This window comes from Salvia hispanica, chromosome 1 (assembly GCF_023119035.1).
Source record: "Salvia hispanica cultivar TCC Black 2014 chromosome 1, UniMelb_Shisp_WGS_1.0, whole genome shotgun sequence".
Classification (NCBI taxonomy): Eukaryota; Viridiplantae; Streptophyta; class Magnoliopsida; order Lamiales; family Lamiaceae; genus Salvia; species Salvia hispanica.
In genome coordinates this window covers 37,788,695-37,801,880 of record NC_062965.1, presented here as the reverse complement: position 1 = coordinate 37,801,880, position 13,186 = coordinate 37,788,695, and the positions used below count along the sequence as shown (strand labels likewise).

The following is a 13,186-nucleotide window of genomic DNA, read 5'->3' as shown; positions in this document are numbered from 1 at the left end:
TCGGACTAGTGTACACATAAGGGGACCGTGAGCTAACAAAGGAGTTGGCCGGTCCAGTGACCGTCGTGGAATGTGGCCACATTCCCGGTTCACATCAGTTTCAGATATGGTATATCTATGTTACGAGATTGCGCAATCAAAATCTTTATGAAAGAAAAGGATTTAGTGACTCGGGCCTTTTTAATAAAAACCCTGTGATCACTCAACTATGGCTTGACAATTAAAAATAGAACTATTTTTGGCAATGTGCCCACTGAGTATATCAAATACTCAGCCCTGCATGTTATTTTCAAATGTGCAGGTTGAACGTGGACGAGCAGGCGAAGGTGTTGGGAACGATCCTTAAATAAGTAGATAGGTAGCCCAAGGTAGTATGTCTCCATACATACTACTTTGTCTTGGACTTTTCCGCTGCATTAGGACTTGTACTAGGAATTTATGAACCTAGACCGCACACTGATTTTATTTTGGCCTTGATTCACATTCGCCTATGAGACTAATGTCCTATATTCAACTTATCAATCATGTTTATCCCGTTTCATTATTTCTAAAGTGTTATTAGTCGCGAAATAGCTACGTTCACTAGCACTAGGGAGTTGTGGTCGTGACAGGTGTAGTACCGACTCGGTAACATATCGTTCACTAAGTGATCGAAGTTAACTCCATTCCCAAAGGGTTTAGTAATCCGCAGGGCTAGGTTGTAGTACCGACTTAGTAACATAGTTTACAATTTAACAAAACTGTGTAATGTACTTTTTGCTATGCAATATTCTATATGAAATATAAAATATTAACTATATAGATCTAAAATATTAAATAGAGTTAAGAACATGTGATTTTTTTTAGCAATGTTTGATCGTAATGTTCCAAAATTTAAAATTTATGAAATTACACTTTATTAGATATTGTTCCATATTTTTTTTATCGATGTTTGATTAGAGAGTTTAAGATATAAAAATAATGGGCAATTAAAATTATGAGATTGTTACAATCACAACATAGGAAATATTAATATGATATATTTAGTATAAATAATTGATTTGTTGCTAAGTGTATTTTATAAAGAAACATAGGAAATATTAATTATATATCTTTAAAATGTGAAATAGATGATTTAAGAATACAAGAATTCTTTTAACAAGATTCGACAATAACGTTCCAAATATTAAAGAAATTGAAATTTTGGAAATTAAAGAAACAATAACAAAAAAAAATTGATGCTTAGGACTATAAGTACTATATGTAGTAATTATTTTTCATTTAATTCCTTTCCCAAGATTTCAGTTTTTCAATTCGTTTGAACTTAGTTGTTAGAATTTTTTTTCATGCAAGGTTTTATATTTTCTTTTTTTTTTCTTTTGCCTTTAATGGCATTCTAGGAGTATATAATTATGCATTCATCTATTTAATCGGTAAAAGTTGTACTCCACTAGAATACAAACGTTATCATGAGAAAAGATAGCAAGTGATACTCAAATTAATTGTATCTATAATTTATACAGAGTTTATAGATGAATTACTTATATTTTATTAATATCATTTTGTAATACTCTTACAATATCATGATTGCTATGTATCTGTAATTGTATAAAAAAGATTATCCCTTTTTTATTTTTTTAAAATATGAATTTTAAAATGACACAGATTTTTATAATATTTTATTAATCATTTATCGAAAATAAATTTTTCAGGTTAAAAGAGATTCTAACAATTTATTCTACAACTTTTAAAAGAGACTCTTCATGAAATAAGGGAAAGTTATCTTATAACTATAAATATGATGTGTTCATTTTTTTTAATATTAAAATACACTCAGTGATTGTTAATTGACTAGGAGATAAAATAATTATAATCTGCCAAAAGTATTTTTATGCATTAAAACCATTGGTAAATAGTGTATAGCATTGATAAATAGTGCCGCTCTCACTGTGCACATTTTATGGAGTACTCTATTTTTTAGGTTATTGTTTATATGTTTGTTTTACTATAAATAAAAGTGGGCTTAAATTCAATGGAGATGGACCGAATATATTAGGCTTAAATATTACATGTAATTGATTATTAAATTAATTGGTCATATATTAACTATTGAAAATTGAACTTGATTAAGTTAATCAAATGGATTAGTTCAGTTTAAATGCTATAGTACGTACAGTGAGTGCTTTTCAATGTTTAAATCTATTTTTATTTATGTCTATATATTATTGCAATATTTTAAAATATATTTTAATTCTCAAGTTAATGTAATTATTTTATTAAATATATATAAACAAATTATTAAAAAAATCTATTATATTATGTAATTTATAATGGTAAATTATTAATAGTGTTGTTGGGTTAATGTGTAGTTTAATAAATATGTAGGTAAGATTGAAAAATTAAAATCAGTGGATGAAAATGTGTTTTAATCTTTTTTACGTCAATAATCAATGGTTTATTTATATTGGACATGTTAATGGCTCAGTGTACATATTTGCCTTTTGTTTAGGTTTTGTGCAAAGCTTCTTAAAGAATTGATGTAACTTTTGAGCCTTTTTACTATTATCTTTGACTGATTGTGAATCAGTCAATAAATCAAGCTTTTGTTTTGTACAATTTACCTTTTGCATCATATATGTATAAAAGAATTAAAAATAATAAATTATGATATTTTAAGATATGCTTAATATTCATCCAACTCAATTATACCTTTTTTGTTGATTTATCAATGACTATCCAACCACACCATTATATATTTATTTTTATTAATTTTTTTATAATAATATTATAACATGAAATATTATACATTGCATAATAAAAATTGATAAAAAACACAATAGATGATAGACTAAAGTTGTATAAAATAAACAAATAAACAACATAAATTACAGTAATTGAAATATGAAATATGAAATACATAATTGGTGCTCAAAACATAAGATGAAAATTAGTAATAGTAATTTTGAGAATCGGAGAATATGTTACTCTCATCACCATTCATAGTGAACAACAAAGAAGACTACAACCAAAGAACAAGGATTATATGAGAGAAAAAGATGATATTTTTTACGATAAAAAAAATATAGCAAATGCGGTCTCTACTTATAGAGGATGAAAAATTGTAAATTTTGGTATAATTTTTATAATTACTTAATGTAGTAGATAAAAGATATATAATTTTTTTTTAAAAATATTTATAAACCAATGAGATTGTGTCATTTGATTTATTTATTGACCATTGGTTTATGGAGTAGTATCTTATTAATCACCACAATAAAACTCATTCAAGTTTTGTATGTGTATTATGCAATGTATAATGGTGCTTTATTCAATGACAATCTATCAAGTCATGCATCTTACATAAATTTATATAATACATTCTAAAAGATGTATACAATATACTCAAAAAAATTCATGAATCTGAGCGGGAAAATAAAAATTCTTACAACTTGACATTTATATATGTATGAATATAGATATAGATGTATAGATTACATCGGCTCTTGGTTTATCATTTATCGATAAAATATGGATATTTAGTTGATATAATTGATAAGTATATTTTAACAATATACCTTTAAAGTGATTATTTATAATTTTAATCTTTCCACGTAAAGAAATGTCCATAATAGTATAATATTTTAGAATTACATTTAAAGTGATAATTATAATTTTAAGCTTTTGTTTTGTACAATGGACAATTTAATTTTTGCATCATATATGTATAAAAGAACCCAAATAATAAATTATTATATTTTAAGATATGCTCAATATTCAACTAACTCAACTATACCTTTTTTTTATGATTGATTTATCTGTGATTATCCAACCACACAATTATATACTTATTTTTATAATAATATTATTAGATGAAATATTTATTATTGCATACTAAAAATTGATTAAAAAAAACACAACAAATGATAGACTAAAGTTGTATAAAATAAACAAATAAACAACATAAATTACAGTAATTGAAATATGAAATTGAAAAATACACAATTGGTGCTCAAAATATAAGATGGAAATTAGTAATAGTAGTAATTTTGAGAATCATATAATATATTACTCTCACCACCATTCATAGTAAAAACAAAGAAGACTACAACCAAAGAAGAGGGATTATATGAGAAGAAAAGATGATATTTTTCTATGATAAAATAAATATAGCAAATGCGGTTTATATTTATAGAGGATGAAAAATTGAAACTTTTGGTATAATTTATATAATTCCTTAATATAATAGATAAAAGATATATAATTTTTTTTTTAAAAATATTTATCAACCTATGAGATTGTGCCATTTGGTACATTGATTTATTGATTGATAATCACATCAATAACACTCATTCACGTTTTGTATGTGCATTATACAAAGTATAATGGTGCTTTATCCATATGATGCATATTCCAAAAAATTTCTCTATTCTCAATGCATTCTCATATTCTCAATTCACACTGTAGAGGCTATAACGGCTATTCTTATTCCAATATCATAAATTGCTAATTCAACTTTTCCTTTCATTTGTGCAAAGAAAGAATCGTACAACATACTGATATATGGATTATATAAAATTTTGTTATCAATTTGGAAGAAAATATTTTTTTATGTCATTAATCAATAGTGTATTTTTATCTCATATTTTAAAAAACCATACAAAGATTAACTCATAGTATACATTTGCACTTTATTAAGATTTTGTGTGCAAAACTTCTTAGAGAAGCTATATAATTTATGTAACTTTTGGACTTTTTTATTATCTTTGATTGAGTTTAAATCAATCAATGGGAAATTTACTTTTTGCATCATACATGTATAAGAGAATCCAAAATAATAAATTATAATATTTTAAGATATGCTCAATATTCAACAAACTCAACTATACTTTTTTTGTAATTTATTAGTGACTGTCCAACCACACCATTATATATTTATTTTTGTTAAATCTTATAATAAAAAATTACATGATAAATTTATTATTGCACACTAAAAATTGATAAAAAGCACGATAAATGATAGACTAAAATTGTATAAAATAAACAACATAAATCACAGTAATTGAAATATGAAATTGAAAACACACAATTGGTGCTCAAAAAGATGGAAATTAGTAATAATAATTTTGGAGCATATTAATAATCTATAGTTTTTGGAAGTATACATGGAGTATATTAATATTCTATAGTTTTTGGAAGTATACATGGAGTATATTAATATTCTATAGGTTTTGAAAATATATATTAAATTACAACTAAATTTATCACTAATTAATATTACTAACATTAAAAGATACGATGAGATGGTCTCTCTATTTATTTCAACTTTTCAAGTACATAATAAAATACTATAAATTAATGTCATCAATCCTGTAAATTTAATAAGAGGAAATAATATAGTATTCCATTTTATTATATAGATATATAAGGAAAATATTCCTAAAAGTGACTAATAGACGTGTAGTATATTTGCAATAACATTATGCTTCAACTTGTGTTTTCACATCTGTATGTATAATTGTTTCTGAGTGAAAATAAAGAAAAGTGATTGATAAACGTACAATTTCATAAACTACACGTATATACACATAATGCATGCCGTATTACTTTTTAAATTAGTTTTTATAATAGTCAAAAAGGATAATGCATGCTAGATTACTTTTTAAATTAGTTCGAAGTTTGTTTGGATTTTATTTACTAACTTGTTACCTATAATTTATAATTGCATTATACAATGATATCGTAATATTTTACCTTTGCTGAGATCCCTATAATTGTTAATATGTTGTGCTTTAATCTATGCAATAAAATATGAGTACATGCAATATGGTTATTATATTTTGTTTTACATAATAGGATTTATTTGTCGATATTTAATGTTTAATATATATCTGCATTTTTTTTGTTTTCTGTTGATGATAAATGTATTTGTTAAACTGATATTATGTTATTGGTGTTTGTATATTACGATTTGCATATCTATTGAAGCTAGATTTCTGCTTTTGATTTTTATTCTTAGAGTCGTTATATTGTACTCCATTCGTCCCACTTAAGATGACACGTTTTCCTTTTTAGTTTGTCCCAACTAAGATGACACATTTTCTTTTTGGAAACTTTCTCTCTCTAATTAATACACCCAACCACTTTTTCTCACCCCTATTAAAATAGTCATCTTTCTTTCTCTCTCTATTTTAATACTTCCACCCACCTTTTCTCTCTCCAATTAAACACATTAACCAACAACTCATAAAATTCCGTGCCCGCTAAGGAATGTGTCATCTTAACCGGGACGGAGCGAGTAGTGTTTATTTATTTCTTTCATTAATGTGGAAAGTTGTGAATCATGGTTTTAATTCTGTGAGGAATTATTAATAGGGTAATATAACTTGAAAGATGTATTATTGCTAAAGTATTTTGTTTGATTTTAGTATAAGTTGATTATTGCATTTATGGATTGGTAGGTTAAAAGGATTTGAATTCTTTGTAGTGTATTTAAGAAAATAATTAATGAAGAGTTTAAAATTGTATTGATTTAGTGGCCGAGGGAGAATGGATAAGGAAATACAATATTACCTCTAAATTTTCACAATTATTACGCATAAGATTTACTTTCATTTGCACTTGGGTTGTTAAATAATATATTAAGATTATACGCAATAATGAAGTGCATCTCATATTTTCAATAGGGATAATTTAGATTTTCTTTTGACCGAAAACCAAGCATAATTATAGGGATATACATAAATATTTAAAATTGTATTCAATATTTTATACATAAATATTTAAAATTGTACTCTCTTTGTCCCAATTAAATTGGTACAAAACTTTTGGGCATAAAATATGTTAAATAATTTCCTTTATTCATATCTCACGCGAATTATACGATTTACTACGAATTTTCTCAGTTGCGCAGGGATATACTAGTTTCTACATAAAGCTCCTCCTCACCACCACTGTCTATTCAACACCTCTCCCTCTCTTCAATATACACTTTCTCTCACAACCTCTCTTATTTCCCTCGCTCTGGCCTCCTCACAGAAATGGCAGAGGCGTAATGCCAATCTTTACATGATAAAGATGCCAATAAACCCCATAAAAACCCAATCTTTATGAGGTTTTGATATCTTGGCACTCACATTATTATAATCAATTCCATGTCTGGAAACAAAGGCTTTGACTGTGGGACAGCATCAGACCTGCTGCTCTGCGATGAAGAAACCAAAAGCCTTTGCTTTGACGACAGCGATTCCGTTGAAACTTTCAATCATCAAATCCATCATCAAATCAATGGTGGAAAGGCCGAGAGCAGATCAGAATTCATTCCTTTGCCGTTTCTCACAGAGGAATGCCTTGGTTGGATGATGGAGAGAGAACGAGAGCATTTGCCTCGAAATGATTATCTCGTGAGGTTGAGAAGTGGAGAGTTGGATTTGAGTTTGAGAAGGGAGGCTCTTGATTGGATGTTCAAGGTTAATTGCTTGTCATTTACTACATTTTTGGGATTAATCTGATTGAATTTTTTAGGTTTATGGATCAAATTAAGTCTTCTGGCTCTTGATTTGCTAATTATCTTCTGTAGGAATGGTGAAAGGTTGAATTTTTATGTGGTTTTCTGCATTTATGTTCATCCATAATTGGTTGCTTGAGCAATTTAATTGCAATCTATGAGGCTGAGATCCTTTCATTATTTAGTCAAAGTGAATCTTTCTTCTTCTGTGCTTTGCAGGCTTGTGCTCATCACAAATTTGGAGAATTTTGCTTGTATTTAGCAATGAATTACTTGGATCGGTTTCTGTCAATGTATAGCCTCCCTGTATGTGATTGAATAGAGTAAATGAAATGCAGGATTTCATTAGTTCGATTAACGTTTTGGTTTGTAATGGTGATTGATTGACTATATTATGTTGGCATAAACAGAAGGGTAAGCATTGGGTGATTCAGTTGATTGAAGTGTCTTGCTTATCGTTGGCAGCCAAAACGGACGAGGTTAATGTGCCTTCTCTAGTCGATTTACAGGTGAAGTTTATGTAACTTTCTTGTTTCTGTGTGTGACTTGATGATCTCAACTCAAATTGATGACAATGTGGGCTAATCGATCAGGCAGGGGAGCCGGAGTTCTTGTTTGAGGGGAAGACCATACAAAGAATGGAGATGTTAGTGCTGAGCTACTTGAATTGGAATGTCAAGCCTTACACTCCATTCAACTTCATAGAGTTCTACCTCAGGAAAACAAGTGATGCTCGGATCCCACCAGGGCCGTTGCTCACTAGGTCGATACAAATCATCTTTAGCACGATCAAAGGTGTCGATATTGCACCATTTTGAAGTTAATGTTATTTGTGTGGTGGGAATCATAAGTATGACAATGTTTGGTTGTGAAATGAAAGCAGGTATCGACTTCTTGGAGTTCAAGCCGTCTGAGATAGCTGAAGCTGTGGGGTTGTATGTCTCAGGGGAAGTGGATTTCGATGAGAGTTTCATACAAGAGAAGGTAGTGAGTGAAGTGCATTGGGGCAATTAGTTTGTGTACTTTTCCCTTGCTTTGTTTTCAAGATCTGATATATGTGTGCAGGGGAAAGTGGTGAAATGTCTTGAGCTGATTCAAGATTTGGTATCAATAACCGGGGCTGCTGCTTCTACCACGACGAGCGTGGCCTCACATTCATCATTGTCGTCGTCGTCATCACCGTCTTATAGCCCGAATGGGGTGTTGGATGCAGCATGTTTGAGCTATAAAAGTGACCGAATGGGGTGTTGGATGCAGCATGTTTGAGCTATAAAAGTGAAGAGAGATGTTCTTCCACTAGTAAAAGGAGGAAGTTGGATCAAAATGGTGCCTCTTGAATTGATGGCAATTTAAATTTGGTGGGGGGGTTGGGAGTGGGAGGTTTAGCTACATTTTTTATGGAGTACATAAAACAATAAAAGGAGGGAGATGTGAGCATCAAAAGAAATGGTAGGTGACATGCCTGGGACAAAACCAGCAAAACAATTTTAAAATAGTTTGAGAGAGAGAGAGAGAGAGGCCTTGATAAATGAGGTATTAGTAGTAGTATTATTTTTTATGTAGATTTGTTATCTGGAAATTCGGGAATATTATGTATTTCCATTTGCGTTTAAAAAGAAAGAGTGAATTTCAAATATGATATCTGATATTCTAGTTTGGCTTGAAAATATTATCCAGCTTCTTTTTATAGTATTTTTTTTGATACGGGTGATAATTCAATTCTGAAAATGAACTAAGTAGCACTTTTGCAAAGCTGAAGGTTGTGTCATAGTTGATGTGAGGATTTTTATCGTAGTTATTTATTTTGTTGGATGATATGTAATGTAATATAGGAGTATCGATAATGATATTACAATAATGTGGTAATCAAGACATGTACTAACTTCGATATTTGCACATACGAATGTGGGGTATATAAGAGCATCTCCAATAGCGGCTAGTCCACCGGCTAGCCGATTCGCGTCGCTAGCCGGTCGGCTAGCTGAACTATTGGAAACGGTCAGCCGCGAATCGGCGAAGAAATCGGCTAGCCCACGCCGATTTGAGGGCGCTGGCTGCCATTGTGGCGTGCCGATCGGGCAGCGATCAGCCAGTGCCCAATTTTCATTTTTTTTTATAGATTTTTTGTAAACCTATATATACGCGATTTTAGTTTCATTTTCATTTGCACCACTTGTTTTAATGAGTTTTCTCTCTCTTTAAATTTCTGTACAAGAGCAATATCGAGCGATGGACAACAACAAAAGAGGACCGCCCGCACGGAAAGGAGTACAGCGGGGAGGAGTGCCGAAAAGGGTGGGAACGCATCAAGCGGTCGGCCGATTTTCGGGTTGTACACCAACGCCTCTCCCGCATGCCGACTCACTGTGCAGACCGAGGAGGACGCCCTGCAGGATAGCGGGTCACCCTTGCCGGTCCGGGAATGCGACCTGGTAGCCGAAGGACTCTCGAGAAGTTCCAGGGCGGGGTGCGACGCCGGGTGGCCGAAGAAGCAGAGGCTGAACTATTCCGGCGACTACAGCGGCAGCAGCGGCGGATCCCACGACCTCCCCCCGGATGCTGAGGAGTTTCCGTCCCCTCCATCCTTTGCTTGTCGCCTCTCGCCCGGTGGCCAAAAGCGGGCGCAACGGGCAGCGAGGGGAGGATCCCCCCTATCTCCACAGGAGGTCATCTCGGCACCCCCTCCTCCACGCGCGTACACCTTATTCTCGCGTTAAAAAACGGAGGAACGGATATACAAGGTCTTCCAAGAGTGGAGGGCCGCAACTAACCCCACGGAGAAGAGGTTTCTTCAATCGATGCTCGAGAACATGTAGGTGGATTTGGATGCCACGAGGGCACTGGTGGGGCTCAGACGCGGGCTCAGATACCCCGGGTGGCGGCGGCGACGATGAGGAGTAGAGAGCGGCGGGGCTCATGTGTGGAAGCCCGTTTTTTTTTTAAAAATCATGTTATTTTTTTTATATATGTACCTTTTTTTTATTTAAATGAAGTGAATGAATGAATTTTCCCGTATATGTCTCGTAAATTTAATTCCGTAATTTATCCTAAATTTAATTCCGTAAATGTATTTTTTTTTGAATTATTTTTATCAAGCGGCTAGCCTGTGGCTGGCCTTAGGCTAGCCTATTTGATTAAAATGCTGATGTGGCAGGTGAAATTTTAGTGCCGATGACGTGGCAGGGAGAGAGAGTGGCTAGCTCTGTGGCTGGCCTATGGGCTGACCTATTGCCACTGGAGATGCTCTATATGATATTTGTAGTACTCCCTCCGTCCCATAAAAGTTGAGTCATATTCCTTTTTAGTCCGTCCTAACAAAGTTGAGTCATTTCCTTTTTTAACTAAAGACAAAACATCTAATCACTCTTATTTTATTCCATCATTTACTTTACTCTCTCTTATCTTTCCTACTTTTTTCATCTCTCCTATTTATTTAATATAAATTCTTAATCTCCGTGCTCAAAATTTTTGTCTCAACTTTTATGGGACGGAGGGAATACATAAATGCAGCGGCGGATGGAGATGGGGTCGGCCGACCCCACCGCCGTCCCTGGAGAACCGCTGGAAGACTCCTCCCAACAGCCCCCGACCCCACGGCAACCGGAACTCTGCCTCATGATTCATCCTCAGACCTCAAGCATGCAGCATCACAGTTTTTCCGATGACCTCCATTATTTTCCTTTTCCCTTCTTCTTTTTATGGGCTTAGATTTAGGCTTTTAATTAATTAAACTTTACAATCAATACTTTTCTTTTTAATAATTTTATCATTATATAAGAGTTTAAACTTATTTATAAGAATTCTCGGTTTCATCTTTTAATCATATAAATTCTCGGTTTCATCTTTTAATCATGTTTTATTACTTTTTTACTTTTATTTTGTAGTAGTTTATTGATTATTTTTTAATCTTGTTTTATTATTTTTTACTTTTATTTTTGTAACTAATAAAATTTTTATCTAATTTTAATAAATATAATAATTATCTTTCCTTTTGAACATTCATTTTTAATTACTTTTCATTTTAGATTAATGGATACATTTCTTTTATAAAGATCATGTGTTTTCATTCGTTCTTCTAGTACTAATGTTGAACACGAACAATGACTAAAAGATATTCCTTCCTTCTGCGAATAGGAGTCCCGTTTTTGCATTTTGGTATGTACGCAAATAGGAGTCCCGGTTCATTATTACTATAAATGGTAAAGAGACCTCACAGTCCATTAACTCATTCTACTCACATATCATTTAAAACTAATATATACAAGTTGAGCTCGTATTCCACTAACTTTCTTCAACCCACTTTTATTAACATTTCTTAAAATTTGTGCCAAACCCACTTTTATTAACATTTCTTAAAATTTGTGCCAGAATGAAATGAGACTCTTATTCGCGGAAGGAAGGAGTGTATTCGTAACTATTTCCAGTGAAATAATTTTAAGTTAGCTTCAGAATCTGAATACTTGTTGAGGTCAATTATCGCGCTTAATATAAAGTAGAGATGTTTCATTTATAATGTATTTTTATTACTATTTTACTCCACCATTTTTTATTTCTAGAGTATATATTTAAATATTATTATATTAATTCTCTCGTCCGACTCCATATTTTTAATTTCTAGATTCACCGTTCCATATTTTTAATTTCTAGATTCACCGTTGCATAAATGTATATGATACTTTCATGTATTAAAACATATATTCCTGTGTTGTTCTTTTACACAATAAGGATATCATAAATGATATTTGTAGTAAATAAATGTATAGTGATACTTTCATGTATGAAAACATATATTCTTGTGTTTGTTCTTTTACACAATAAATGATATTTTAATGTAGTGAAGGGTATGTACATTAATATTTTTTGTACGACATAATTTCATTTTCATTTTATAAATGACTTAAGAAATGGTAGAAATGGTACATAATCCCTTCATGTCTTTTTAAAGTCATAATTTTTAAAAGATAAAGGGATTATTTATTAAAATATAATAATTGAATTATACATGGATGGACTCATGGAGGAATACATTTATTGGTATTTAAAAATAGAAATCGCCAAAGGATTGTTTAATATTACTCGTACTACTGTATATATGAGAAAGTGGTGTCGGGTCAACTTTTTGTGGCGCGAATTTTAAATTTAAGTAAAAACCGGTGTTGGGTGATCTCGAATGGGTCAAGTGGGCCATATCTACGCACACATAGCCCTTTTTGTTTGACTGTTTTGTGCAAGAATTTTACCTTTTTCTTTTTTACTTTCCTTAACAACTTATTTCTATTTTCTGTTGCACATGACTAATTTATTTCATCTTTCTGGATACCCAACTCCGGTTTCAAATTTGTTCAGATTTTTCAATTTCGGTGGGGTTTTCAAACAAGGATCTTTCTATTTCCTTTTTATGACACTTTTATACAATTATTTGTTTAGTTAATGATAATTAGTTAAAACAGTGAGCTACACGACTAGTGAATCATTTTACACACTGCGAATATTAATTATGAATCATGATACATTAAGATACACTCATAATTTAAAGGATAGTTCTATGCAAATCTGCAATACTATCAGTCTTATCCCCTAATTAAAAGCCTACAATCATCAAATTCAAATAGAAAAAAAAAGTAGTAGTACTATTGTTTCAACATTTATCCTATCTCTACATTTTCGTGTTATGTTATTTGCTCATTATTATGTTTAAAAATA

At 31.4% G+C, this 13,186-nt stretch overlaps 1 protein-coding gene across 1 annotated transcript; it reads left to right on the top strand.

Annotated features, from left to right (window-relative positions):
* Positions 1-6,993: 6,993 nt before the first annotated feature.
* LOC125210033 (cyclin-D4-1-like) lies at positions 6,994-9,119 on the top strand. The gene is made up of 7 exons (XM_048109635.1): positions 6,994-7,445; positions 7,703-7,789; positions 7,894-7,992; positions 8,077-8,278; positions 8,367-8,467; positions 8,549-8,699; positions 8,741-9,119. Exons 1-7 carry the CDS (start codon positions 7,131-7,133, stop codon positions 8,818-8,820), a joined length of 1,035 nt encoding a protein of 344 aa, XP_047965592.1. The 5' UTR covers positions 6,994-7,130; the 3' UTR covers positions 8,821-9,119.
* Positions 9,120-13,186: the final 4,067 nt, after the last annotated feature.